The sequence below is a fragment of the Gossypium hirsutum genome, chromosome A11, assembly GCF_007990345.1.
Source record: "Gossypium hirsutum isolate 1008001.06 chromosome A11, Gossypium_hirsutum_v2.1, whole genome shotgun sequence".
Classification (NCBI taxonomy): Eukaryota; Viridiplantae; Streptophyta; class Magnoliopsida; order Malvales; family Malvaceae; genus Gossypium; species Gossypium hirsutum.
Genome location: NC_053434.1, coordinates 1,575,000 through 1,601,872, shown reverse-complemented (window position 1 = coordinate 1,601,872; position 26,873 = coordinate 1,575,000). Strand labels below are relative to the sequence as shown.

Below are 26,873 nucleotides of genomic sequence, written 5' to 3'. Positions count from 1 at the left end.
AACACATAACATTTCATATCAAAATAAGTCATTTAATGATTTCCAATAAACTAATTCAATATAAGTTCAACGTATTAGAATACTGTGAATTTCTATACATTTCACCGAATACCGTTCAAACAAACCAACCAAACCGTTCAAATGTCAATCTTTTATCTAAGCCAACTCATATAAAATCATGTCATTTTATTTTCATTTCAAGCACTTAGACTTATAAGAGCCAATTTTACCAAAAAAAGAAATCTTAAATTACGCTTTTCTTCTTCTTTTTTTTTTTAAATTTTTTTATGTAACTTTTAAAGATGCAAAAAGAATAGAGAAATGAGCCCAAAAAAGAGAATTGTTTGCAGAGTGAAACCCAGCTCCAATTGAAAAATGGAAGCCCAATCGAAAATTAGGATGAAAATTTTGAAGATAGAAATTCTGGGTTTTATCCAAAAAGATTTAGCAGCTCTTCTTGTTCATTTTCTGAAACTTTTGCTCTCTTTCATTTAGCCTCATCAATGGCATCTTCTTTATCCACTTTCCATCACCTCAGCTCTTCATTTTCACCCCGAACCATCGACAATGCCAAACTTTCATCTTCTCTTTGTCCTTCACTCACCACCTTATCTTCAAACCCCAACATTTCTCTCCAATTCCTCAACAGAAAACAACCCCCATTCGTCTCTTCAACTCCAAGGTTCTTAACTGTTATCGCCATGGCTCCTCCTAAACCGGGTGGCAAAGCCAAGAAAGGTTTTTAGATTTGTTCATGTCTTTCCTTATTATTCGATACCCAATTTTGAATTTCCTTAAATTTATTCTAATTTTATGTGTTTTTGCAGTGGTTGGGCTGATAAAATTAGCTCTGGAGGCAGGCAAGGCGACACCGGCGCCGCCTGTCGGACCGGCGCTTGGAGCAAAGGGTGTAAATATAATGGCCTTCTGTAAGGATTACAATGCTAGAACTGCTGATAAAGTTGGTTATGTTATCCCTGTCGAAATTACTGTCTACGATGTGGGTTTTCTTTATTTGTTTTTAATCATTTCTTCAGTTTTTGAACCTTTTTTTTTTTGCTAAAATCAATAATGGTGATAATTTCCTTTTCTTTATTTACTTTCCAGGACCGAAGCTTTACTTTCATTTTGAAGACACCCCCTGCTTCTGTTTTGTTACTGAAGGCAGCAGGTATATTTCTCTGTTATGTCACTCATCAATGAACATTCAAAGTTATTAGCATCTTTCTTTAAACATGGTGCGATTTTATGTTTGGTGTAAGGGATAATTCAGTGTTTTCTTCCATATGTTACTGCTTGTATTTATGTTTGTTGAGGGGAGGTCGCTCTCTGGGCCGGTCTTGGACCCTCAACGGAGGAATTGTTTCCGAGGTGTCTATACTTGGTATTAGCGCCAGGTTTTGTCTCCCTACTCCGAGCAGAGCCCATAGGGGTTCATGGAATTGCACCTAGTCCACTAAGGAAATGTTTAGCATTTGGTCTTGGTGGGGTTCGCTAGGGCTCTCCCCGGAGTAGGGAGACAAAATCCGGGGCTAAAACTGAGCATAGACAACTCGGAAATAATATCTCTGTTGAGGGTCCGAGACCGGCCCATAGAGCGACCTTCCCTCAACAATGTTCTTGTTCAAGGTAAACAAAAATGGCTTCTATGTTTATGGCATGCAATTGAAATCTCTAGCTTCAGACAAAATGGTTTTTTTTAAGTACCTGTGTTGTATACTTATGTTCAATATATTGGGACATGAGTAGGGAGATATGCTCCCTCCAAGGACTCTGAAATGGACACTTTAATTGCAATAGGAGTTTTTAGTTTTATTTATTTATTATATATCAGGTTTTACTAAGAGTTTTAGTTTTACTTATCTATTATATTAGGTTTTTATTTCCTTCATAAACTCTAAGTTAGGAATTCTATTTTATGTCAATTAGTACTCTTTCCTTTGTCATTAACAGTCTATAAAAGGCTGTCAATATGAAATAAAGAGGGAAGCAATTATTCTATCAAAAGAAACGTTATTTTGAGAGGGGGTTCAGTCAAGGACGAATCTGCCTTTTGAGTAACCATAGGTCGAAGCAAGAAGTCTTTCTCGTCTAGACCTGTGACTAGATCCTACGCCAAGGCGCATAACAACTTGGTATCGGAGCCAGCTGTCACGGGTGACGAAAAAACTTTGACAGCCAAGTTGGAGGCATTCATGGAACAAATGGCTACAAGGCAACAAGCGTTAGAGGAGCAGGTGGCGATGTTATCTCTTTCGGTCCAAAAGATAACGAAAGGGGATTCAGAAAAAATAATGAAGAACAAGGCAGCAGTGGAGGCAAGAAAAGAAATTCAGATTCGCAACACGGTGGGGGCATGGTGCCACGATACTCTAAGATGGAATTTCCCACTTATGATGGGGTTGGAGATCCTTTAGGATGGTTAAAAAGATGTGAAATTTTTTTTGGCAATCAACGGACCAACGAAGAAGACAAAGTCGGCCTAGCTTCATTCCATCTTTTAGGAGAGGCACAATTATGGTTTGATTAAATCGAAGAAGAGGAGGCAAATCTGGATTGAGAACGCTTCAGAGAGTGTTGTCATATTAGGTTTGGGCCACCTATGAGTAATAACCCCTTGGGGGAACTTGCAAACTTGAGACAAACTGGAACGGTAGAAGAATATCAACGCCAATTTCAATCACTACTCGCTAGGACTACTGATCTTAATCCTTGACAACAAGTAAACCTTTTTACTGCTGGATTGGTAGAAGAACTTAGAATTGATATTGAGATGCAACAACCGGGAAACCTTGGAGTTGCAATGAATATGGCTCGAGCTTTGGAACATAAACAAAAAGTCTCTTCCAAGATGTTATCTCAAACCAATCTAAATTGGTCAACTTCCCAAAACACCGACAACAATTCAATCATTCCAACAACTCAGAACATTGCAAAGGGAGGGGGACAAACAATAGAACCAACAGGGAACAACGGCAAAATAGGTTCTTCTGCACCATTTATTAAGAGATTGACACGGATAGAAATGGCGGAAAGAATGGCTAAAGTGCTGTGTTATAATTGTGACGAGTCTTATTCCATGGGACACAAATGTAAAAGGTTATTTTAGATAGAAGTACCAGATGTTGAAAGCAAGCAAGATGATGATGAGATAGATGATTTTGGATAAGTTTTGAAGTTTATTTTGAATTTGAGCTTGAAGACAAGCTCAATTCCAAGAAGGGGGTAATGATATGGACACTTTAATTGCAATAGGAGTTTTTAGTTTTATTTATTTATTATATATCAGGTTTTACTAAGAGTTTTAGTTTTACTTATCTATTATATTAGGTTTTTATTTCCTTCATAAACTCTAAGTTAGAAATTCTATTTTATGTCAATTAGGACTCTTTCCTTTGTCATTAACAGTCTATAAAAGGCTGTCAATATGAAATAAAGAGGTAAGCAATTATTCTATCAAAAGAAACGTTATTTTGAGAGGGGGTTCAGTCAAGGACGAATCTACCTTTTGAGTAACCATAGGTCAAAGCAAGAAGTCTTTCTCGTCTAGACCTGTGATTAGATCCTACGCCAAGGCGCATAACAGAAACACATGAAGAAACTTAGAGAAAATTGACCTTACCTACCTATGTTAGGCATATACCCGTATACAACATTCCCACTTGAGTCCGAGTAAGATGTTTGTTTATGTGAAGCTAGATTTATTTGCATGTTGGTATAAAGATTTTCACAGTGTGACTGATGCTTCGATATCACCGATCTTTTCTCTTTACGTAAACCTTGTTCCCTGTCATTGTATATGGATTAACCGATGTCGGTCTAATGGATACATCTTCTACGGGCCATTAATTAATGACTAATTTACTGGTTATTAGTCATACGAACATGGTAGGTTGTGGTTGATCGTCTTAGGCATGCTGCATTTGATCAAGATGATTGAAAGTTTTAACCATCTTGTCCCAGAATAGTCACCGTAGTAGCAGATTCCTTGCATGAGTAACTTGCGCATAAGAGAACAATTTTTGGCTATCATTTCTTACTTTCTTCGAATTATAATGCAAATTGGCTATTATTACATTTTATGGTGTTTTAGGAGTGGAGAAAGGTGCCAAGGACCCGAAACAAGAGAAAGTGGGGAAGATCACGATCGATCAATTACGTGCAATCGCTACTGAAAAGCTACCTGATCTGAATTGTACAACCATTGAGTCGGCTATGAGAATTATCGCTGGGACAGCTGCTAATATGGGAATTGACATCGATCCACCGGTTCTCGAACCGAAAAAGAAAAAATTGGTTCTGTAGTTGCTTACTTTTTGTTATTTGTTTCAATATTTGCTAGTACTATGTTTGCCCCATATTGCCATTTTACCCTATAAGTGTAAGTTCATTAGAAAATCCTCTAGATTTTGATACATGTTTGTATTGTATTTTAATTATTTTTTCGTATAGTCTCTTGATTGATTACTATGCTTTGTTGGTAAATCTCTTCCCTTTCTTCGAGCTCGATTCTGCCGACGAGTGAGTTAGGATTCCATCTAGAGGTTTGATTTGAAACTGTTTGATGTTCTAAGTTTGCCATTGCCGGCCGTCGTAAATGGGTTAATTGTATCCTTATTCTAACTTGATCTTGAACCTAAAAATGTTTTAATTTTAATTAGGTAATAAAGTACCATTATTATATCAACTAAAAAGTACCATTATTATATCAACTAAGTTCATTTTGAATTTCTCGTATATTAGATAAGGAATTTGTGTGTACAAATCATAGAGCAACATTTGTGTTTATAATTTGATTCGTGTAAATTTAAACATGCTTCATGTTTAAATGCAGTGTATTTGAGGCTTTAACATGCTCCACAATTTTCAAATTTGGATCAGATCGGTTGTTGGATTGAGAATAAATTAGTGTATTGCTTTGAAATAAGGGTTTATTGGTTGGATTGGTCGAACTAGTTGAATCGGTTTTTTCTATTTTTAATAATTTATTTGTTGAGGTTCTCTCTTGTTCTCTTTTCTTAGGAGCATCTTTTTCATATTTATAAGACATTGTTCCTCAATATACGTATTAGGGGACCACTAGGTGCCATGTGCAAGACACGTTCACCCCCTCAGGCTGAATACATACCTTGAAACGTGTCTTCTCTCACGAGGAGATGAGATGACACCTGACATGGTGTTAGTGACAGTCGGTTTGTGACCTTGTGAGATGGTGAGGCGAGGTGATCATCTGCGAGGTGGCGAGATGGTGGCGGCGAAATGACCGTTTGTGACGGCTTTCCTTTTCATGTGATTAGGTCGAATTTCGGGTTTTTGAAATGTTTTATAACATTATTCAATCAAATTGGAAAAATATGTTGCTTCGAAAATCAATTGTGTGACTAGTTTGATCACTGATTTAGCTTTAAAAACTTTACAATTTTCATTATCTAATTAATTTGACCAGTATCATAAGATTATTTATAGATCAAATTATTTATAAATAGAAAAAAAATTGAAAATCAAATTATTTATAAACTATAATTATTTATTAATTTATGTAATTGAATCCATGCATCAATTTAACAAATTAAATCAATAAATGATCTAATTAATTCTACTACCAATACAAAGGTAAGTTTATTTTTAGACACAGTAATAGCCAAGTAAATATTACGACCCAACAAAGCCGAAAAACGCTACGCTACGAAATGAAAAACTATCCATCCGGACTTGAAAACAACGCTACGTGAATCACCCGACCCTACGAACCCCCTCCCCTTCGTCGCTCTATTCGGGGTTCTTCGTCTCTCTCTTTCTCTCGTCCCACCCTTTCTATTCCGGGGCTCTTTATCTCTCCGACACAATAATCTTCTAATCTCCCCCGATTTAGATCGATCCCAATATAGCCCTTCCCTTCCTTTCTCTGCAAAACCTAATTTCCCTTCTTTAACCTTTTTCTCTCGCACTCCCCACTGTTTCACTGCTCATTCCTACGCGCTACCTATCACATTTCCCTTTCTTTCTTTATTCATTTATTAATCATATGCACATAATAGGTCTCGCAATTGGAAAGTACATTCTATAGCTAAGCCTTTTTCGTTGAAGCATTGAGCACATTGGTATATTCTTCTCTCTCTAATGCTTCGATGGATCCGAAGTTTGGTTTCGTTGCTTAATGTTTTACTGCGTTTTGATTTATTTTTATCGCATTCAAATTTCGCATGGAGTTTATTGATTTATTACTTATTATATAGTTTTTTCGTGTTTGTTTGATTTAAATGTGATCAAGGACGAGCTATGAAGTGAAGAGCTATATATAAACGAAGATGTTTGGTTCATCTAGCCGTAAGTGTTTTTTGTAGTTTTATTTATTAAATCCGGTGGAAAATGTTCTGGAGATCTTCTTTTGATTTGATTCGTTGAGCTGATTTTTTCGATGAATGTATGATTTAGCTTCTGTTCTTAATTAAAACTTGGAGCTTGTGGCTAGTTAGTAATTTTGGAATTCCGAGTCTAGGATTCTTTGTTGCATTTTGCTTGCTGTGATATCCATAGATTATTGTTACCTTTTGCTTTTAAGTGTTTACCAGTATCTTGCGGGTTAACTATTGAGTAGGGTGTTTAGCTTTTTGATCTGTTGTTAGTCATAATATTTTAATGATTAGTCGAATCATTGTGCTTGTTATTTGCCAACTATTTGTGCTTTGTTTGTGATATTTATGCTTGTAATTTTCCGTTTGTGTTTAAATTTTGTTGTTATCTTTTATCTATATGTTACATGTTATCCTTTTTGAGAATGAATTTGTTTTTACTTGTGAACTTTCTGTTTTTGGGAAATTAATTAATTGTTAGAAACATATTAAACAGCTTTTGGGCAATCATCAAGTAGCCCATTTGCTGCCCAATCTGTTTTTGGCCAGACCAACAATGCAAATAGCAATCCATTTGCTCCAAAACCTTCCTTTGGTAGCATTACCCCTTTTGGATCCCAAAATAGGTGGTTTAATATTTGGGGGTACTTCTACTGGAGTGTTTGGCTCAGCCCAATCTTCTTCTCCCTTTTCCTCAACAACTGCCTTTGGTGCTTCATCGTCTCCAGCTTTTGGAAGTTCCATGCCTGCTTTTGGATCTTCTTCTACTCCTGCATTTGGCAGTTCATCATCATCTTTTGGTGGTAAGTGTTTCTGTATTTTTCTTTTCTTTTCTGGTATTATAATCCAGTTCATCTTCATTTCATATTCCTTCTGTTGTAGATAAATATGTTAAGAGAATATGAGTTGAAATTTTAATGCCTTTTAGTCTTTTGATTTTCTGTGATGCTTTATTCCTAGTGTTCCAACGTCACACATGCATAGATCATTGAGTTATTATACTTATGTGTAAGCATGTGTACATGCATAAATATATTCATGTTAGCATTTAGTTACACTTTTTATTTTGCAGAGATGGAAGAATTTACTGTTTCATCTATTGGAGACTTGCTTGTTTGTTTCATTCTTCATTTTGCACCTAAATATGATCTTGAATGAGATCATCCTTTTAATTGGGGCTTCTTGTTTGTTTCTAATATACATTTAATTTGCTAGATTTTTGTAATTTGCCTTTAGTTATATGCATATGATGACTTTTTATTCATTTGCTCTTGGGTAAGTTGGTTAATTTTCCTCAGTTTTGAAATGATGACCTTTCTTGTGGATAGGGTCTTCTGTTTTCAGTCAGAAGCCTGCATTTGGCTTTGGGTCTACTACTACTCAATCAAGTCCTTATGGAAGCACAACGCAACAATCACAACCTGCATTTGGTAGTGGTATATTTGGTTCCTCTGCACCTTTTGGTTCCAGTACTCCTGCCTTCGGTGCCACGAGCACCCCTGCTTTTGGTGCCACAAGTACCCCTGCCTTTGGTGCCACGAGTGCCCCTGCTTTTGGTGGCACAAGTACCCCTGCCTTTGGTTCCATGAGTACTCCAGCCTTTGGTGCCACAAGCACCCCTGCCTTTGGTTCAACTGGAAGTCCAGCATTTGGGAGCACTGGAACTGCATTTGGTGTGTCCAATGCCCCAGTCTTTGGAACAGGTGGCACATTTGGAGCATCAAGCACACCTGCTTTTGGCACTTCCAGCACTCCTGCATTTGGGGGTTCAAGCACTCCTGCATTTGGGGGTTCGAGCACTCCTGCTTTTGGAGCATCTTCAAGTCCATCATTCAGCTTTGGGTCAGCATTTGGGCAGTCAACACCCGCATTTGGTAGCTTTGGTGCCTCAAGCACTCCTGCCTTTGGTTCCACAAGCACTCCTGCCTTTGGTTCCACAAGCACCCCTGCCTTTGGTGCTACCAGCACTCCGGCCTTTGGTTCAACTGGAAGTCCAGCATTCGGGAGCAGTGGAACTGCATTTGGCATGTCTAATGCCTCAGTCTTTGGCACAGGAGGCACATTTGGAGCATCAAGCACACCTGCTTTTGGCACTTCAAGCAGTCCTGCTTTTGGAGCATCTTCTACTCCTTCCTTCAGCTTTGGGTCTAGCCCAACTTTTGGCCAGTCTACACCAGCATTCGGTAGTAGTCCATTTGGAACCACTGCATTTGGAGCCCAGAGTTCTCCTTTTGGTGAGTCTGAATGATCAGTTATGAACTTCAAAAACAGTTTGGGTGAAGTATATATTTTCACTGGCCTTCCATATTTTGAGCACTGTGAAGTTCATGTATATAATTAAAATTCTTTTAAACTCTCATGTAGGAAGTCAATCTTCTACACCAGCATTTGGAACCACTAGCTTTGGCCAGTCACCTTTTGGGGGTCAACGTGGGGGAAGTAGAGTAGCTCCGTACTCTTCTACTACTGAAGCAGATGGAGGGAGTGGTACACAACCAGCTGGAAAATTGGAGTCAATATCAGCAATGCCTGTTTACAAAGATAAAAGTCACGAGGAGTTGAGATCGGAGGATTATCAGTTAGGAGATAAAGGTACCTTTGTAAAACATTGTAAAACTTGTCCAGTTAAAATTTCTTCTTTTCTTTGCTTGACATTGACTACCTTGATGTATGAATTTGAAATTTCAGGTGGACCGAATCCAGCTGCTCGGCCTTCTGCAGGGATTGGCTTTGGTGTGTCAACTACACCTTCAAATCCTTTCGGCACCTCTTCAACATTTGGTCAGACATCTGCAAATCCTTTTTCCAGCACAAGTTCCAATCCGTTTAGTCTAAAACCTCCATCCTTTAATAGTACAGGTTTTACAACCTCAGCAACTACATCAAATCCTTTTCAATCGACATCATCAAGCCTTTTTGGGCAAACTTCATCAATGACAACTTCAATATTTAGTTCATCTTCCACTCCTACATTTGGAACTGGGTCTTCTCTTTTTAGTTCATCTGTCACTCCTTCCTTTTCAACTTCGTCATCCATTTTTGGCACTAGTGCAGCACCGGCAACAACGCCTACATTTGCTACTGGTTTAAATTTTAGCAGCAGTCAGACATCCCCCCTGTTCAGTTCTACCCCTGCAATTGGGCAGACAGGCAATGCTTTTGGGCAGTTGACCTCTACATTTGGACAGAATACTAGTAATTTTGGTCAAACAAGCATTTTCAACACACCTCCCACTGGGTTTGGTGGGAATATGTTTTCAAGCTCACTATCTTTCGCTCCTTCTAGCAGCCCAGCTGCCTTCGGCTCAACAACTGTAAGTAGCTTGTGAAATCTTTACAATCATTCTTCTTTTCATCATATTTGTGTTCCTTTGTTCATGTGATTTGGTTTATAGAATGAGGCTTTAATTTTGGTTATTTTAGTCTTCCTAGATGTCTGATTTAGTTGGCAGTAGGACCCAGTTTTTTGCTTTTGTATTGCGTAAATAATATAGAACCAAATAAGAGTTTCTCTGTTCTTTCCAGATTTAGATGCCTTTGTTTTGTTGAATGAAGAAGCACAATTGCTAATTCCTGAGGATAGTTTCTATATGCATCTAAAGATCAGGGTTCATGGGGACTGATTTGATTAAATGTCATGACTATTTGTTGAAATGTGTTTTAACTATTTTATGAAAAAAAAATGCTTAGCTATATGTTTGAGCAGTTTTGCTATCTTTAATATGTTTTAATACTCTAAGTTTATGCTTGAGTCTTTTCCTAAAACATGCTTCCTTCTCCACTGTTTGTGCAGCCCCCTTTTTCTTCTCCTTTTCAGCCAGCTCAGACTAGTGGTGCTTTCAGTTTCAGCAATTTTGGTCAGTCACAACCAGGTAGTAGATGTCTTATCATTCAATGTTTAAGCTTTCTTTGATAGTGCTGAATTTAATGATGTTGCCGGCTTTATAGGTGGTGGTTCAAGCATTTTTGGTCAGAGTAACATTGGCTTGTCGTATGTGTAATTTCCTTTGGGTTTTTCTTTCTATTTTCAGTTGCTCTAATACATATCCTTATATATGCCTACAAACATATGCATATTCGTTACTGGTATATAATTTTTCTTGTACCTTTGTACACGTAAATGCCAAAGTATGCCAGAATAAGTTGTCCTTGGTTAACCAAATAATTGAATGATTATATTTTGGAGCTTATCCTGCGTGCTCTTCTGTTTGACAGGTCAACTACACAGAGTGCTGCTGTAGCACATCCCTTGACTATTACAAACCCCTATGGAACACTCCCTGCTATGCCTCAAATCTCAATTGGTCGGCTGGGGCTGCCCCATCTGTTCAATATGGAATTTCTAGCATGCCTGTAACTTGACTTTGCTTTAGTTATCGAGGCTTCAAGTTTGAGTCTGCTGCTTTTTTACTTTTAGATGTTTCTCTGATTTTTTCTGTCTTCATGCTAGTAATTACTATTGCCATTGATGTTTGTGTGAAATAAAATATAATGGTATTAATTGGTTGACTGGTAATGAATTTATCAGGTTGTGGACAAACCTGCTCCTGTTAGAATATTGCCCTTATTGACTTCTCGATATCTGTCTCAAAGGCGGATTAGGTTGCCTACAAGGAAATATCATCCTAATAATGATAGTCCGAAGGTGAGGATGCTGCATCTCATGAAAGTAGTAACTCTGATCTGATTTAAAATGCTATTACATTGCTCGTGATATGAGGTTAGAGTTCTCTAACATTTGATTGTTTCATTTGTTAATCAATATCTACAGATTCCATTTTTCAGTGATAATGAAGAGACACCCTGCGTGCCTAAGGCCGATGCTGTTTTTATTCCTAGGGAAAACCCAAGGTCTCTGGTCATTCGTCCCACAAAAAGTTGGCCTTCCAGAGCTTCTGCAGAGAAGGCATCACCATTGAAGGATGCATCCACTCCGCCGCATGAGAATGGTAAGGTGCTTTGAAGCTCATCTGCGATCCTTTTTTCATACCCTGTGAGATTAGAAGAGAGGCTTATAGATAGAGGCAAAAGTTTATTGCTTTGAATCATATAAGATTCTTAGTGATATTCTCAAAATGCTATTGCTAAAGTCCTTTTGAAAAGTATATAATCTTTGGGAAGTCGGTAGTGAGAGTTCATTTTTATGCTACCCGTATATCTCTCAAACGCACCCACATACGAACACCCATGGATTTCAGTCAACTAATGGAGATAATCATGCGATACAAATTGGCCTATGGAGAAAATTGTATTGCCATCTGTTGCAAGAAGTCATGTTTCTAGTACCATTACAGTATTCTCATTGCACTGAGAAAATGCAGTATAATTTGTATGAGATTCTTTTTTATGGTTTGATTGCATTAATTTTTGAGTCCTTGTGGCTGACTCTTCAGAGCAACATTTTAATTTAGGCAAATTTTCTAATGATGGCTCCAACGCTGAGGATAAAGACGGTAAGTAGTGTCTTTTACCTGGAATTATAATCACCTTTAATTTCCTATTGTGCCATTTTATCTTTTACCTGAAATTGCAATGGTATGATCATTGTAGAAAATCCTGCTGAAAATGGCCTTGTGAAGGAGCGAATTCATATCATCAGAAGTAACCAAAAGGTTAATGGAGTCCATGATGATTATTCTACTGAGAAAGAGGACTCGTACAGGACGATCAGTGGTCACAGAGCTGGTGAAGCAGCTATTGTCTATGAGCATGGGGCTGACATCGAGGCTCTAATGCCAAAGCTCCGCCGTTCTGACTACTTTACAGAACCTCGAATCCAAGAACTAGCAGCAAAGGAAAGGGCTGAACCAGGGTACTGTCGCCGTGTAAAGGATTTTGTGGTTGGGCGGCATGGTTATGGAAGCATCAAATTCTTGGGTGAGACCGATGTGAGACGTCTTGATCTGGAGTCCCTTGTCCAATTCAACAACCGTGAGGTGATTGTTTACTTGGATGACAGCAAGAAACCTCCTGTCGGACAAGGTCTTAATAAACCTGCTGAGGTAACACTTCTCAACATTAAATGCTTCGATAAAGAGACCAGGCAGCAGTATACAGAAGGGCCACGAGTTGAGAAATACAAGAACATGCTTAAGAGGAAGGCAGAGGAGCAAGGAGCTGAGTTTCTCTCCTATGATCCCATCAAAGGTGAATGGAGGTTCAAGGTCAATCACTTCAGCACATACAAGTTGGAAGATGGAGATGACGATGGTGAAGATAAAGAGCACTAGTAAATGTAGGCTTTTCCGGATTAAGAAGATGGGGTCACTTGTATTCGAAGGAAGAGCTTCACAGAAAGCCATGGCCACCGTGAAGGGTTGATTTGAATTGTACAGGAATTGCCAAATCGTTCAGAGTAATACCTGAACCGTGTTGTGTTTCGAGTATTGGTTTTTGTATGCGTGTTTGTATTTGTATTGTTGTAATTTTCTTTCTCGTTTTTAACTTTCAATGTATTACTTCTGGATTGGCATTTTATCATTTTGTAATGGGGAAGTGTTGGTCAAGAGGGAGATCGGATTTTTGTGTCTTAATAATTGTTTTCTTGGCGTTGAATTTTTAATTAACGAAGTTGACGTGTATTAGAATTTAGAAAGAAAAAAAAAAGGTTATGGTTTTGAGCATGAAATGAAATATATATATGTATAAGCTTTACTTTTTAAAAAAAAAACTAACATATATTTTCAATATATGATGGCTGATTAATTCATTTTATTTTTTAAAAATAATATATAATAAATTGCAAATTGATCGAAAACTTCAAATTTATTGTTAAATTGCATTTAAACTTTTTTACTCATATGTTGATTAAAATTTTGGATTATTATACCATTTAATATCTATATTTGGTTTCAATGTTGAATTTAATATCTAAGCCTTTTTATCTTAATTTAGTACTTAAGTTTAGCTTCAATATTCAATTCAGTGTCCAAACTGAATGATCCAATAAATATTTGACCTCTACTCTAGTAAAAAGAAACATGGGTAATTAATTGGGACAAAAGAAAAACTCAGGGATCAAACTAAACATTGAAGACAAACAAGAGTATTAAATTGGACAAAATAAAACCTTAAGTATCAAATTGAACATTCAAGCAAAATATAGTACCAAATAGTATATTAACCCTAAAATGTATACTATATCAATTAAAAATCTATACTATTATTTGAAGGAGTTAGTGTCACGAGTTAACTGGACATCAACTTGGTTAGAAAATTACGGAAATGCTCATTCGTAATTAAAATAGGTGATATTATTTGAGGATATTTTAGTTTTTTTTTTTACTTTAAAAATCATTAAAATATACATATAGTGAGATTTGAATCCACACCAATTACATTAGTAAACCTTTAATTTACCACTCAACTAAAAATTTAATTTAATATTTTCATACGATTTAATTTTGTTATGCACACTTTATTATCTCCGTTAATTATACATCTATATTATTACTTAAACTCCTGACTAAGTTAGTGCTACGAGTCAACTGAGCACCAAATTAGTTAGAAATTTATGGGAATATCCTTCCGTAATTAAAATAAATAATATTATTTGAGGGTATTCTAATATTTTCATTTTAAAAATCATTAAAAATATGTATATGGTGGGATTCAAGTCCATCTCAATTGCATTAGTAAAAACATTTAATTTACTATTCAACTAAAATTTTATTTTGATATTTTTTAATTTTATTATATGCATTCTATTAATAATGTATTTGATTGACTTGATGTTAAAAGTTAATTCAACACCAACTCAATATTGATTATAACATCATGATAAACAATTTAAAATAATTTTTTTTATTCTAATAACATACATATTTCATGTGTTATTATTAATTAGTTCAAACCATAATTTTTTTTATTTATTATATTTTATTTATAAACATGTATTTATGTTCTAAATTTATCAGTTTTACATGAATACATTTTATAATAAATTTACTAATATATTATAATTTTATTTTAAATATATATTTGAAAATGTTGTTCACATTTTTACTCGAAGGTCTGTTTAGAAGATTATGTAACCTACCCTAAAAACATGACTATAATTTTTTAATGAAGCTAAAAAAACCTGATCTACATATTAACTCATAAATAATTATTTAATTAAAATTTTCTTAAAACGTGAAATAATTATACCTTCTGTATAAAACGGCGCTAGGGTTAGGGTTTTTCCAACCACTTCTCCAAGCCGCCTAAAAGAGAGCCGGGAAAGGAAGCTAGAAGAGCAAAGCGAAAATGAAGACTATACTTTCCTCCGAGACAATGGACATCCCCGACGGGGTTAGCATTAAGGTCAAGGCTAAGGTGATCGAGGTTGAAGGTCCAAGGGGTAAGCTTACCCGCAACTTCAAGCACGTCAACCTTGATTTCCATCTCATCAAGGACGAAGAGACCGGCAAGCGTAAGCTCAGGATCGAGGCTTGGTTTGGCTCCAGGAAGACCAGCGCCGCCATCCGTACAGCTCTTAGCCACGTTGAGAACCTCATCACCGGTGTCACTAAAGGATACCGTTACAAGATGAGGTTCGTCTACGCTCACTTTCCGATTAATGCCTCCATCACTAATGGCAACAAGTCGATCGAGATCCGTAACTTCCTTGGCGAGAAGAAGGTCTACCCTCTTATTCCTTCCTTTTTTGTGCTTGTATGAATCTGCTTAAGTTTATGCTTTAGCTTGTTTATGGATTTTGATTTCAGATAATTTTATGTTGAATGTTTGGCCATTTAAGTATACAAAAATGGTGAAATCATGTATTCGTATCAATTTTATGTTGAGTACTCTTTGGATGAATCTTCATTTTGCTTTTGATTTCAAATAATTTTATGTTGAATGTTTGCCTGTTCTCATGTTCAAGTACGACGAAATCATACATTCCTATCAATTTCAGTAAGAGTTTGTGTTTTTTTATGCCTAATAATTTAACTGAACTTCTTTATGCAGTCTTTTCTATTCACAACTCTAAATTTGCTAAGAATTATTTTCTGTTAATCCATTATAATATCAACCAGTAAACCCTAAATCCTAAAGCCTTTTTTCCGTTGTTAAGCAAGATTGGTTGGATTGGCTTACTTTCTGTAGGTTATATATTTACATATGCGCCTTTATGTTTTACTCTAAGTTGGTTGGTTCCAATAATGTTTGAACCGGGAATTAGCCGGCGTACTGGTCTGGAGAATGGCTTTGAACTGGTTAGACCCAGAAATGGTATGGACTGGTTGAACCGGTGGTTGAATTGGGTTTTTTAATATTTTTTAATTTTAATGATTTTTTAATCAAACTTGTTGGACTGGTTCGACCACCCTTGAGTTGTCATGCTATTGTTATTTAAAGAGTTAGAGATATTCTTTTTTAAATTTTATATGTTGTTGTATTAGTATGGCTCATCCTCTGTTGGTAAACATCAGGTCCGTAAGGTGGATATGTTGGAAGGTGTTTCCATTGTTCGATCCGAGAAGGTTAAGGATGAGATTGTTTTGGATGGTAATGACATCGAACTTGTATCCCGATCTGCAGCTTTGATAAACCAGGTACTTTCTCATTGAGTGCTTGCTTTATGCAAGTGTTTCAAATTTATGTTTCATTTATAGATTTCAACTTTGCTTTAACGATCTTATCATCTGTTCCTTTTTGAACAGAAATGCCATGTGAAGAACAAGGATATTAGAAAGTTCCTTGATGGTATCTATGTTAGTGAGAAGGGAAGGGTCGCCGAAGAAGAATGAATACTATCTCCCTGAATCATAGTTATAGTGCTGCTTTATTTTTTTGTCGTAGTAATATTTTGGGACTCCGTTTTTTGTCTTGTCTTTCCTGTTTCCATGGATTGCAACTGTTACAGAGTACAAGGATGTTATCTTTATTTGTTTGGAGAATTTTGGATATCTGTTTAATCTTTAGTACTCTAATTATTCCCCCATTTTAAGCTGTGTGTTGATTTATAGAACTGTTCCTCAATGGATCTCATTTTTCTGCAATTTGCTTACGTGCTGAGTATGTTACCGGAAATCACGACTTGGATATTTTGAAGTTTAATCAGTAAGTTGGTCTTATTCTTACTAATAATCTATGATGGTTTATTTTTCGTAATTTGTTCAGTGTATATCTATGTCTATGTTGACACTTGATTCCGTTGATTTGATATTTCTGCCATGCCTTAGTGTTAACTGTGTGATGACATGGTTGTTCTAGCTACCTTTTTTGCTCTGTTGTTGGTTGGACATTATATAGCCCTTGGATGGCACGGTTGTTCTCAGTACTTGTTTGCTTTATTATTGGCCGGCCATGTATTTGTACCTATGTGGACATTAGATTCCATTGATTTGATATTTCTGCCATGCCTTAGTGTATACTCTGTGATGACACGGTTGTTCTCCATACTTGTTTGCTCACATCCATTAATTTTGGATCCCATCCCATACCTGTCAAAATTCAATAATGAATCAAAGCTTACAAATGATTAATGAATTAATGAAAATTATGTATTGGAATCCCCTTCTTACGTTCTCATTTCTTCTGAATTCCGTTTTCATTATCACTTCCATTTTTTCCCAGTTTGGACCGGTTGGATTTGGTGTAGTGAGGGGTTAGATTGGTTGAATGTTTTTGGAATCGGTTGTGGATTAGTTTAAATAATCAATTGAATCGTCTTTTTAATATTTTTTTATGATTTTTTAATTAAATTTTTAATTTAATTATACAAAAATTAACTGAATTAATGATTTGATCATCTTTTGATTTTAAAAATTTTATTTTTGTTGGCTTGTATTTATTTCCAACCGAACCACGGCTCAATGAACTCCTCCCTCTCTCTCACTTGCTCTACAATATTAATTCATGAAAATCGTATATTTTTGTTCATTTTTGTAATTCCATTGAATTAAATAATATGGACTAGGTGTAGAGACATATGGCATACATGCAATGTTGGCTTGTCATGTCACCATTTGTCTAGAGAATAGAGTAAAATGTATAACGAAGCTGAAACCGGTCTAAACAAAAAGCCGAATTTAAACGCCAAAAAGATAAAATTCATAACAATAGAAAGGAAAAGCTTCTGATACGTGCTTGTTCTATGTAATCTTATCCTAAGCATGAACTCAAAATTTTGATATTGTCGGTAAATTTTGAAAATTAATGAATAAAAAACAATGAAAATGATCTTATCTCCGTTGTGCAGCACATTCATTAAATCATCATCATCTTCACCCTCGAGCTTTCAGTTTCGGATTCCATCAACTTCGTATCCTCCCTGATTGCAAGTATAATATTTTCAAACTGTTTTGCATGTATAATCTGTTGTGTTCCTTTATATTTATCTTCTGCTAATGCCTGTGTGTTTTTCACTCTAAGATTGTGCAACCAACCCTCACTTCGTTATCCTCAAACAGGCTGGTTTTGCTGGTGAAGAAACTCCTAGGACTGTCTTCCCATGCGTCGTTGCACGGCCACCGCACGCCGGAATGGAACACAAAGCTGTCTTTTCGGTGTGAAGCTCTGGCTTGGAGTGGTATTTGCACATTGAATTACCCTGTGATCAACATGATTTCATTACCAAATGGGATGACATCGAACAAATCTGGTATCACACTTGCCATAACGAGTTTCATGTCGATCCCCAAAAACATCCCGTGCTCCTCACCGAAGCACCGCACAATTCCAAGTCCAAAAGGCAGAAAATGGCCTAGATAATGTTCGAGAAATTTAAGATTCCGGCCATGTATTCCGGCGGTGATATCGCTTCATGCTGCCAAGCGTACTACAGGTTAGTAGTAGGAACAAGATATAATTGATTCACCCACGGATAAAAAGTATATCTATTCAAAATTCAGGTTATTCATTCAAGTATATCCATTCAAAATTCAGGTTATTCATTCAAGTTCGTTTGTTCAAATTTTAAGAGGGTTTAACAAAAAATATTAAGTTTAAAAATAAATTTAACTAAAAAATTAAACTCAGTTTAAAATATAAGTCAAGCATAGATTTCAACACTCAAGGTCCAGCTCAGTTTGATTTTTTTTTTTAAAATTTTATCTTATATAATTTATAACATGTAAAAATTAATTTTATAGTTTATAGATTTTAGATTAAAAGTTAAGATGGATATATATAAAAGGTTAAAACACTATGTTTAATCTAAAAAGGACTTGTTTGGTAACATAATCCTTTCCAGTGACTTCAGAAAACTTGCCCCCGGTGTGGGTGATGGAATCATTAAGGAACTTTCAGCTCTTATGCCGAGTGATATTGAGATTAAGGTTGTCCCACCACCGGAAAAACATTATCGTGCATCAGTTTTGGCTTCTCATAGAACATTACCTCAGGTATTATATATATAGTTTAAGGGTAAATTACTCCAAAGTTCACTAAACTATTAGTAAGTTTACATTTTAGTCACCTAATTTTAAAAAGTTACAAAATGATCATCGCATTATTCAAAAGTTTTTATTTAAGTCACCGGATTGTTAAAATTACTACTATATGACCTTCCATGTTTGCATTGCTTCTACCAATCAAAAGCTTTTCTTCTACAACTCAAAATTCAAACAATTTTCTTCTTTAATCTTTGACACTGAACCGTCTAATCGACCTGGAACTAAGGTACATTTTTTTACTCATCAATGATCGATGATGCTTGGAGCTTGCCAGGTGAGCTTTTTAAAAACAAAAATTAACAGTCTAATGACTTAAATAAAAACTTACAAAATGTCACTGGTTGTTAAGGTGTTTTTATTTTTTATTTTTGACTAACGAGCTCTAAGTAACGATTCAACAATCAATACAGTGGATTAGTACCCATCAATGAGTAAAAAATACATACCTTAGATCCAAGTTGATTTGATGGTCAACGTCGGAGATTAGAGAAGAAAATTATTTGGATTTTTATTTAGTAGATTTGTGATGTTTAAAGTTATTTTATAAAAAAAAAATTGAACTGCAAAAGAGTAGGAGAAAAAAATTTTCAATTGGTGCAGATGGTGCGAATAGAGAAAGTCATACAACAGTGATTTTAACAGTCTAGTGACTTAAAATGAAAATTTTGGAATAGTTTAGTGACAATTTTTGTAATGTTTTGAAGTTAAGTGACTAACATATAAACTTACTAGTAATTTAGTAACTTTAAATACAATTTGCCCTAATTTTTTTAATACTAGTTTCGGCTTTGGAATAGTGAAATTTTCACTTTGGTCATACGGTAGCCCCTTCATTTTTGTTAAAACAATTGACTTAATACTTATTTTGGTCCTTTTAGTACAGTGAAATTTTCACTTCAACCTTTTTATTTTTATCTACATGGGGAAATTTTTTTTAACGGAAATGGCCAAGGAATTAACGCAATAGACGAAACTAAAATAAAAAAAAGATAAAGTAATCCAAAAAATAGTAAAATTACTGAAGTGAAAATTTTATTATAATACAAGGGCCAAAACAAGTATTAAACCTTATATATTATATTGAATGTAGATGTGCATATCCAAGGCAGAAAACGACCTCTATCGTTGTTTTAAAAAATGATTTTGATTGAGTATCGTGTTTTTGAATATATTAAAACGTATTTATTTTTCTATTTAAAAATTAATAAAAAAATTATCACGTTTGAAATAATTAATATAGAAAATAAAAATTATGTTTAAAAAATGTAAAAATTTAAAATAATGGACGAAAGATTGAAGTTATTATACCAAAGTATTTGATTGTTAGATGTTGTAATATATTTTACTTTTCTTATTTTATATTTACTATGAATTAAAACATAAATATTATTTACTAATAACCTACCATCCTAGCTTTCCCTAAATTTGATTTAAAAATTAAAAATTATCATCAATATATAATTAATATTTTTATATTTTGAAAATGAATATTATAATATTAAAGAAGTAAATATAATCAATTCTCGATCCTCATCTAAAACAACAAGAATATAACAAAATTTAGAAAAAAATATAATTATATCAATTTAAAAGTATTGCATCTAATTAATAACATAAGAGAAATAATGGTATAAAACAGGAGTGTCACGTTATTTTATATTATTTTTTAATTATTTAATGATGTTTTAATAAATTTTTTCATGTCAATTAACATATAATTTTGAAAAAAAAATTTAACTTGAATCTCGAATCTTAAATCTAAACCCTGAACGATATTGCTACTATAGGATTATCTAATATGTTTGAGTATTCTGATTTTTGTTCTAAATTTCACATGTTTTTGTTTAACATAAACCATTTTAATTTTATTATTATGTTTATTCAATAAAAATTAATAGAATATGTTAATTTATTGCTCTCTTATCATATTTGTTGAGGGGACTTTCTGAAAAAAAAATTGAAGTGTAGTATTATTCTTGAGTCAAACCGAGATTTAACCTCTTGAGAGAGAACATCCTATCTGATCGGACCGTGCACAGGACAAGAATTCGTACCAAAAGACGTGAGTGCTGCTTGACCAAGTGGGTAGTATATATACCTTTAATTCGACCCAAAAATAATATGGAAGTGTAAATCATTCTAATTTTACATAATTCTATTTCTTACAAAATAATTGAAGTTAATTTTGAATTCTTACTAATTTATTTTAAGATTCATATGATTTGGTGTTAATCAATCATGATACTGGGTAATTTACGACATGATTGCAACAGTTTATGTTCTTCAATTCTTAAAGTAAAGTTTTGATTATGTTAAATACAGAGAAATAATCTTTGAAAGAAAAAACAAATTAACAAAAAAAAAAAAGAGGTTAAAGCTTTTGAACATGTTAAATACATACGGTATAAAGAAGAGCAACCAAAGCTGCTACGGTTCCGGGTCCGGCACCACCGGTTGGGAACCGTCTCCAACGCATTCACGGGTAGTTTCTTCCGGTGACGGCGACGGAGGAAGACAAATAGAACGGCAAGTGGGACAAGAAGAGTGTGAAGCCAACCACCGTTGAATACATTGTACATGGAAACCATGTTTACACTTAGCCAACACTTGAATTCCGTCGCCTTCCACGAATTCCGACAAGCAAATAGCACATTCCGGTACACCCTCCGCTCCGGCAAGCTTCATCCCATTCGAATAAACCACAGTCGGAGCCACCGACATGCGTGCTACACCCGCCTCCGTGACAGGCTTCCTCTGCTCAAGCTCTTGTTGGGTTTGAGGAAGGTGACTGCCGTTGCTTGAACGCCGAGAGCGGCGGGTTCCGCTGTAATTCCCTCGTAAGAAGCAGCGGATGACGGCGTTGAGAACCACAGAGCAGATTAAAGCGCAAAAAAGAATGATTAAGACCATGGCAACGTTATCTTGAAAATCACTCGAGTCCGAGTATGGTTGCCACCTGCAAATGTTGGGACTACAGGTTGAGTTTGAAGTGGAAGACATTCGCGGCGGTTCGCCGGAAGAAACTGGTGGCGCCGGCGGTTGTCGCATTTGGTAATTTAGAGAGAATATTGGGTGGGAGAAGTAAGGAAGGGATGTTTTTTATAGGCATATATTATTAAGCAAGCAAGCATCAAGAAATGCATACGTGCATTTAAGGGTTAACAATTTCTTGTCACCGTTATTAATTGATGTAAGTACATGAAGAATCACATAATTGTTCTAATTATTTATTTATGGATTTGATTTATTTTTTTTAAATAAAGAATGACAATTTAACCCATTCAATATTATTTCTCGGATTAATATTTTATTTAATTCAAGTATTATTATCTAAGAGTGTGAACAAAGTTTTCTAAAAATTCATATTCTTTGCCGATTGAGTCTTAACTCGATTGGTATGAGTTTTGTTGTCAATGTAAGAGGACATTGAAATGTATTATCTTCATATTTATGGGTTAAGAAGGGTATTTATTCTAATTTAAATATGATCATATATGGTGGTCTTTATATTTAGGCTAAATGTGTCTTAAATCCTTGTATTCTTTATACATTTGAAATTTAGTCCTTTTAATTTCAAGTTCTATTACAACATCGTTCTTTTAATTACATAGCTATCAAATACATTTTTAAAATTTAAAATACCATATTAATAAATTTAACAATAAATTAACTATATTAATAATTAAATCTAAATTTTAAAATATAAAAAATAAAGAAAAAACTAAAATTTAAAATTTTTAAAAAATACAACTACTTATGATATATTTTAACATTACATTTATTATCACATTTTGGTTTCACATATCCCAAAAATGTTTAAAACTACAAAGTAAATAGATGATTCTACGAGTTTCGAGAAATTACTAACATTCTTCAATTGGGCTCCATTAATTAATACATTTGTGTCTCTCTCTTAATCATACGAGCATTGATGGCATTGAAACAAAAATGTCGCTTTTGCAAAATTACCCTCATATTTTTGCTTCTTTCATAGCCACTGACAAATATGAAATCAATTCTAATTTTCAATGCCCAAATATACGAGGTTGACATACAAATTATGTTATATAATTCTAATTTTATGTACCAAGTATGGCCTTTGCCCAAATAAGGAGAAACCCATTGCTGCTGAGGTACCAATTATGGTTTGAAGCAACTCGGTAATGGCAGACTCATTGGTTTAACTCATTGGCCATTGTTGTTTTTCACTTTTTGCTTTTGACCAAATGACGACAAGGTTTGAGATAAGCTACGTAAAAGAACAAAAAAAAGGGGGGGGGGGTTGATAGGATAAGTTTGCATTTGCAATCACCTTTTAGAAAGAGGTAGACCCCATGAAATGAAACACCCCGATCACCTTTAAAAAAGATTATTTTGATTATTGAACACAACCAAGCTTGTTTTTAGATTTTTTTTCATGGGTTTATATAATTTTTAGTATTCATTTTGATACTTTAATATTTTTGGTTTATTTTGTTATTTGAATTTGTAACTAGACTGATTTGGTCTCTAAAATTATTAAGTGTAAAAAATTGATCGTGTATTATTCTAAAACTGTGTCATGTCATCATTTGAAAGTAAAAAAAAATTATTTTTTAAAATTTCAAGCATATACCAAGTTGAGAATTAAAATAGACCTAGTTGGTGAACCAAAAAAGTACAAGTATCAAAAGGGGCTTAATTACTAAAATTTAGGACTAAAAGTTATATTAACCGTTTTTTTATTATCACAATTAACTATAGAGTTAATATGCAATTAGCTTTTGAATTTGTTCAAAAATATTTAGTTAGTACTTGAATTCGTATTATGTCACCTAAGTTGATATATTTACACTAATAATATTAGTTTATGCTAACATGACACTAATGATTATGACAAAATACAAATTAAAATGTCTATTAAATATTTTGAGACAAATTCAAGAGTAAAATACATATTAAACCCTAACTATACACTAGCATAACATAAAAGATAAGGTTTTTTACAAGTAAAACCAAGGGGAAGGAAAAGGGTGATTGGGGTGTATTTTGGAGGTATTAGGGGAACAGTGAGAGATGTGTTTACTTAAGGACACGTAGATAGTAACATATTATGCTACTTCCAAACAAACAAAAAAAAAAAAGAAGACACGCAGACAGGGTTTATGGTTTTTTGTGGGAGAGAGGGTAATGGTCGGCATTCAACCTGGTCCACTCAAATATCTAATAATAATAATAATTTAGATAAACCAAAATATAAGCAAATTTATATATTTTGAACAATTTTACGTAAAAAAAATATGAAGATCACGAACTTGAGATAGTTGCTAAATTATTAAGAAAATTTATATTTTAATCATTAAATTTTAAAAAATTATTAAATTATTCAAAAAAATTATTTAAATTATTAAATTGTTAAAACTACGGTTGTTTTGTTGTGGTACCTATACTAATCAAAAGTTATCATTCTCAATCTCTTTCACAATTTATTTTTCTCACGAAACAATTTTAAACGTCACAAATCTGTGAACTAAAAGCCAAACAATTTTCCTCCTTGATATCAAATAAAAACCATTAGATCAACTTCGATCTAAGGTATGTTCTTCTACATGGATACTGATCTGTCTTATTAATCATCGAATCATTATTTAGAGCTCGCTAATTTAGTAACTTAAATAAAAATTTTTACATAATTTAATAACTAAAACATAAACTTACTACTAATTTAAAAAATATTTATTTTATGTCTGCATTACCGGATATTTTATATTATGGTTTAGGTTTTTCTTTTAACTAATATATTATGGTTTAGTTAAGCACCGGAATTGGAAGCATATTCATTGATTGCAGGTGGAGGAAGAAGCATTGAGAATATACGTTTCTTTTTCGCATTAACTGTAATGGATTCCATCACCGCGCTTTTCTTGGAATTTTTTTTTTAATGTCAAAATGCATTGAATTAAATAATTATTTAGAAATATAAAATTAATTTTAAATTATTTAAATAAGTATATAGATATTTTTGTGATATTACCGTGTCAAATGACGAGTTTATTATATGTTTGTCGTGCTCATTATCTATATATTTTAAAAATGGGTTAAATGATTATATGTTAGTTATCAATTAAATTTTAGTTCGGTTTGTGTTAATATTGTTATCAGTATAAAAAGATACGAGTTTGAGCGTATTTAAATATATTTTATTATTTTTTAAGAGGTGAGCTATGAATAATTTTAGCCTTTGTATAAAAAAAGAAATATCTATTTGTTTTTTTTTTTAGGTGCGAAACAGTGATTTCATAAAAGGTAAAACAATGTGTTATGTGTCACACATGGGGGCAAATTTAGGAATTCCATTTAAGGGGATTGAAATTGAATTGTAAATTTTTTATAGATTAAAATATAATTTTATCATGTATTAATTTATAATTTCATCATTTTTAAGAGATTAAACAAACACTTTTTACATTTTAAGGACTAAAGTAAAATTTTATCATTTATAATGAAACTAAACTACAATTTTTTCATGTCAAGATTGTTTATCTGCTTCTTTACATTCACCTCTGATCACGTACATGATGAACCCACCATATAATATAACAAGATCACTCTTCAAGAAAGAAAAACTAACATTACTTTTCTAAATAATTATTTAATTTACATTTTTATAAGGCTTAATTAATAGAATAAGCAACACTCAAACTATATCATAATTCCTTAATCATTATAATATCGTTATTTTCGTTAAAAAAAACACTTTGTCGAAACTATTTTTTTGAAAACGGAAAATCAACTTTTGAAAACGAAAAGTTGGGAGTCGCCACCAATCGTTTTTAATAGGGCATGATTGGATCACCTTAAAACACGGTCGTTTTTAATAAATAAATAAATTTTTCAAAACGACGATTTTGGTCTGCGAAAATAGAAAATCGGTTCGGGAGTCAGTTACGTACGAGGAAGGATTAGCACATTCGACACGCCCAAAATTGGTACTTAATTGATTATTTAGTGTCTTAATGTCGAAAATTAAAGATTTAGACAGAGTTCAAAACGCGATCCTCCTTTTATTGGCTTTTAAAACATTTAGGTAAGTCAAATGTGTATTAAAGATCATCTCACCTCAAGGTAAAACATTACATCCAGTACGTTAGGACACAACATTTTTCTACCCTGTGAGCTTGCCTTTAAAACGGGCGTTTTAGCCTTAAGAGGATATTCGAATATTCAAAACAAACAAAGAAAGTGAAACCCAGTACGTTAGGGCACGATTCTTCGAATTCTTTAAATACCGAACATTGCCTTTATTTTGAAAATTTTTTAGAGTGAACTGGTAAGAGGATATTCGAATATTCAAGACAAACAAAGAAAGCGAAACCCAGTACGTTAGGGCACGATTCTTCGAATTCTTTAAATACCGAACATTGCCTTTATTTTGAAAAATTTTGAGAGAAGATCAATGGATAAATGAATTAAGGACATATATTTTTTTAAAAATGATGATAATAGACAACATGAAAAATAATAATAGGAGAATAATGCTAACCATATATAAATAATAAAATAATAATAATAGTAATTAATAGAAATAATTAATAAAACAACAGTAATAATAAATACAATAATGTAATAAACATTGTGCTAATAGTATTAATAATAATATTAAAAACATGATGATAATAACAAAAAGTATATTGATGATAACATTAAATATGAGGGATAATAGTAAAAAAAAATAAATTGGAATAACAATGTTAAATTAGTAATAGTGAGAAATAGTAAATAATAATTTGATATAAAAATGGTAACCGATAATAAACAATGGTATAAAAAAATAATATAATAAGTCTATGTATAATAGAAATTTATATTTAAAATAATTAACTTCGCTTAAAAATATATTTATTTATTTATTTACATAATAAATATATAATAAATAAATAATATAATAATATAAAACATAACTCAAATTAATTAAATTAATAGAAAATAAAAAAAATATAAAAATAATGAGAATAAAGCTTAAATTAATTAATTTAACAGTAAAATAACAAAAATAAAAAAAGGGGTTAAATTGAATTAAAAATGAAAACTTTGGGGCCAAATCAAAAAGGAAATAAAATCAGAGGTAAACTCCATCTCTTTCCTTTTTTTCCGTTTG

At 33.5% G+C, this 26,873-nt stretch overlaps 3 protein-coding genes and 1 pseudogene across 3 annotated transcripts; 3 read left to right on the top strand and 1 right to left on the bottom strand.

The window, feature by feature from the left end:
* The first annotated feature begins 103 nt into the window (after window positions 1-103).
* On the top strand, window positions 104-4,467 carry LOC107924701 (50S ribosomal protein L11, chloroplastic). Its single transcript, XM_016855259.2, has 4 exons — window positions 104-738; window positions 828-1,000; window positions 1,108-1,171; window positions 4,094-4,467. Exons 1-4 carry the CDS (start codon window positions 504-506, stop codon window positions 4,303-4,305), a joined length of 684 nt encoding a protein of 227 aa, XP_016710748.1. The 5' UTR covers window positions 104-503; the 3' UTR covers window positions 4,306-4,467.
* A 1,211-nt stretch (window positions 4,468-5,678) lies between these two features.
* LOC107923969 (nuclear pore complex protein NUP98A-like) lies at window positions 5,679-12,886 on the top strand (annotated as a pseudogene).
* Window positions 12,887-14,360: 1,474 nt separating this feature from the next.
* On the top strand, window positions 14,361-16,281 carry LOC107924631 (60S ribosomal protein L9). Its single transcript, XM_016855159.2, has 3 exons — window positions 14,361-14,975; window positions 15,770-15,892; window positions 16,001-16,281. Exons 1-3 carry the CDS (start codon window positions 14,601-14,603, stop codon window positions 16,085-16,087), a joined length of 585 nt encoding a protein of 194 aa, XP_016710648.1. The 5' UTR covers window positions 14,361-14,600; the 3' UTR covers window positions 16,088-16,281.
* A 2,253-nt stretch (window positions 16,282-18,534) lies between these two features.
* On the bottom strand, window positions 18,535-21,874 carry LOC107922978 (RING-H2 finger protein ATL79). Its single transcript, XM_041080491.1, has one exon. The coding sequence runs from the start codon at window positions 21,782-21,784 to the stop codon at window positions 21,164-21,166; it is 621 nt and encodes a 206-aa protein (XP_040936425.1). The 5' UTR covers window positions 21,785-21,874; the 3' UTR covers window positions 18,535-21,163.
* Between the last annotated feature and the right edge of the window lie 4,999 nt (window positions 21,875-26,873).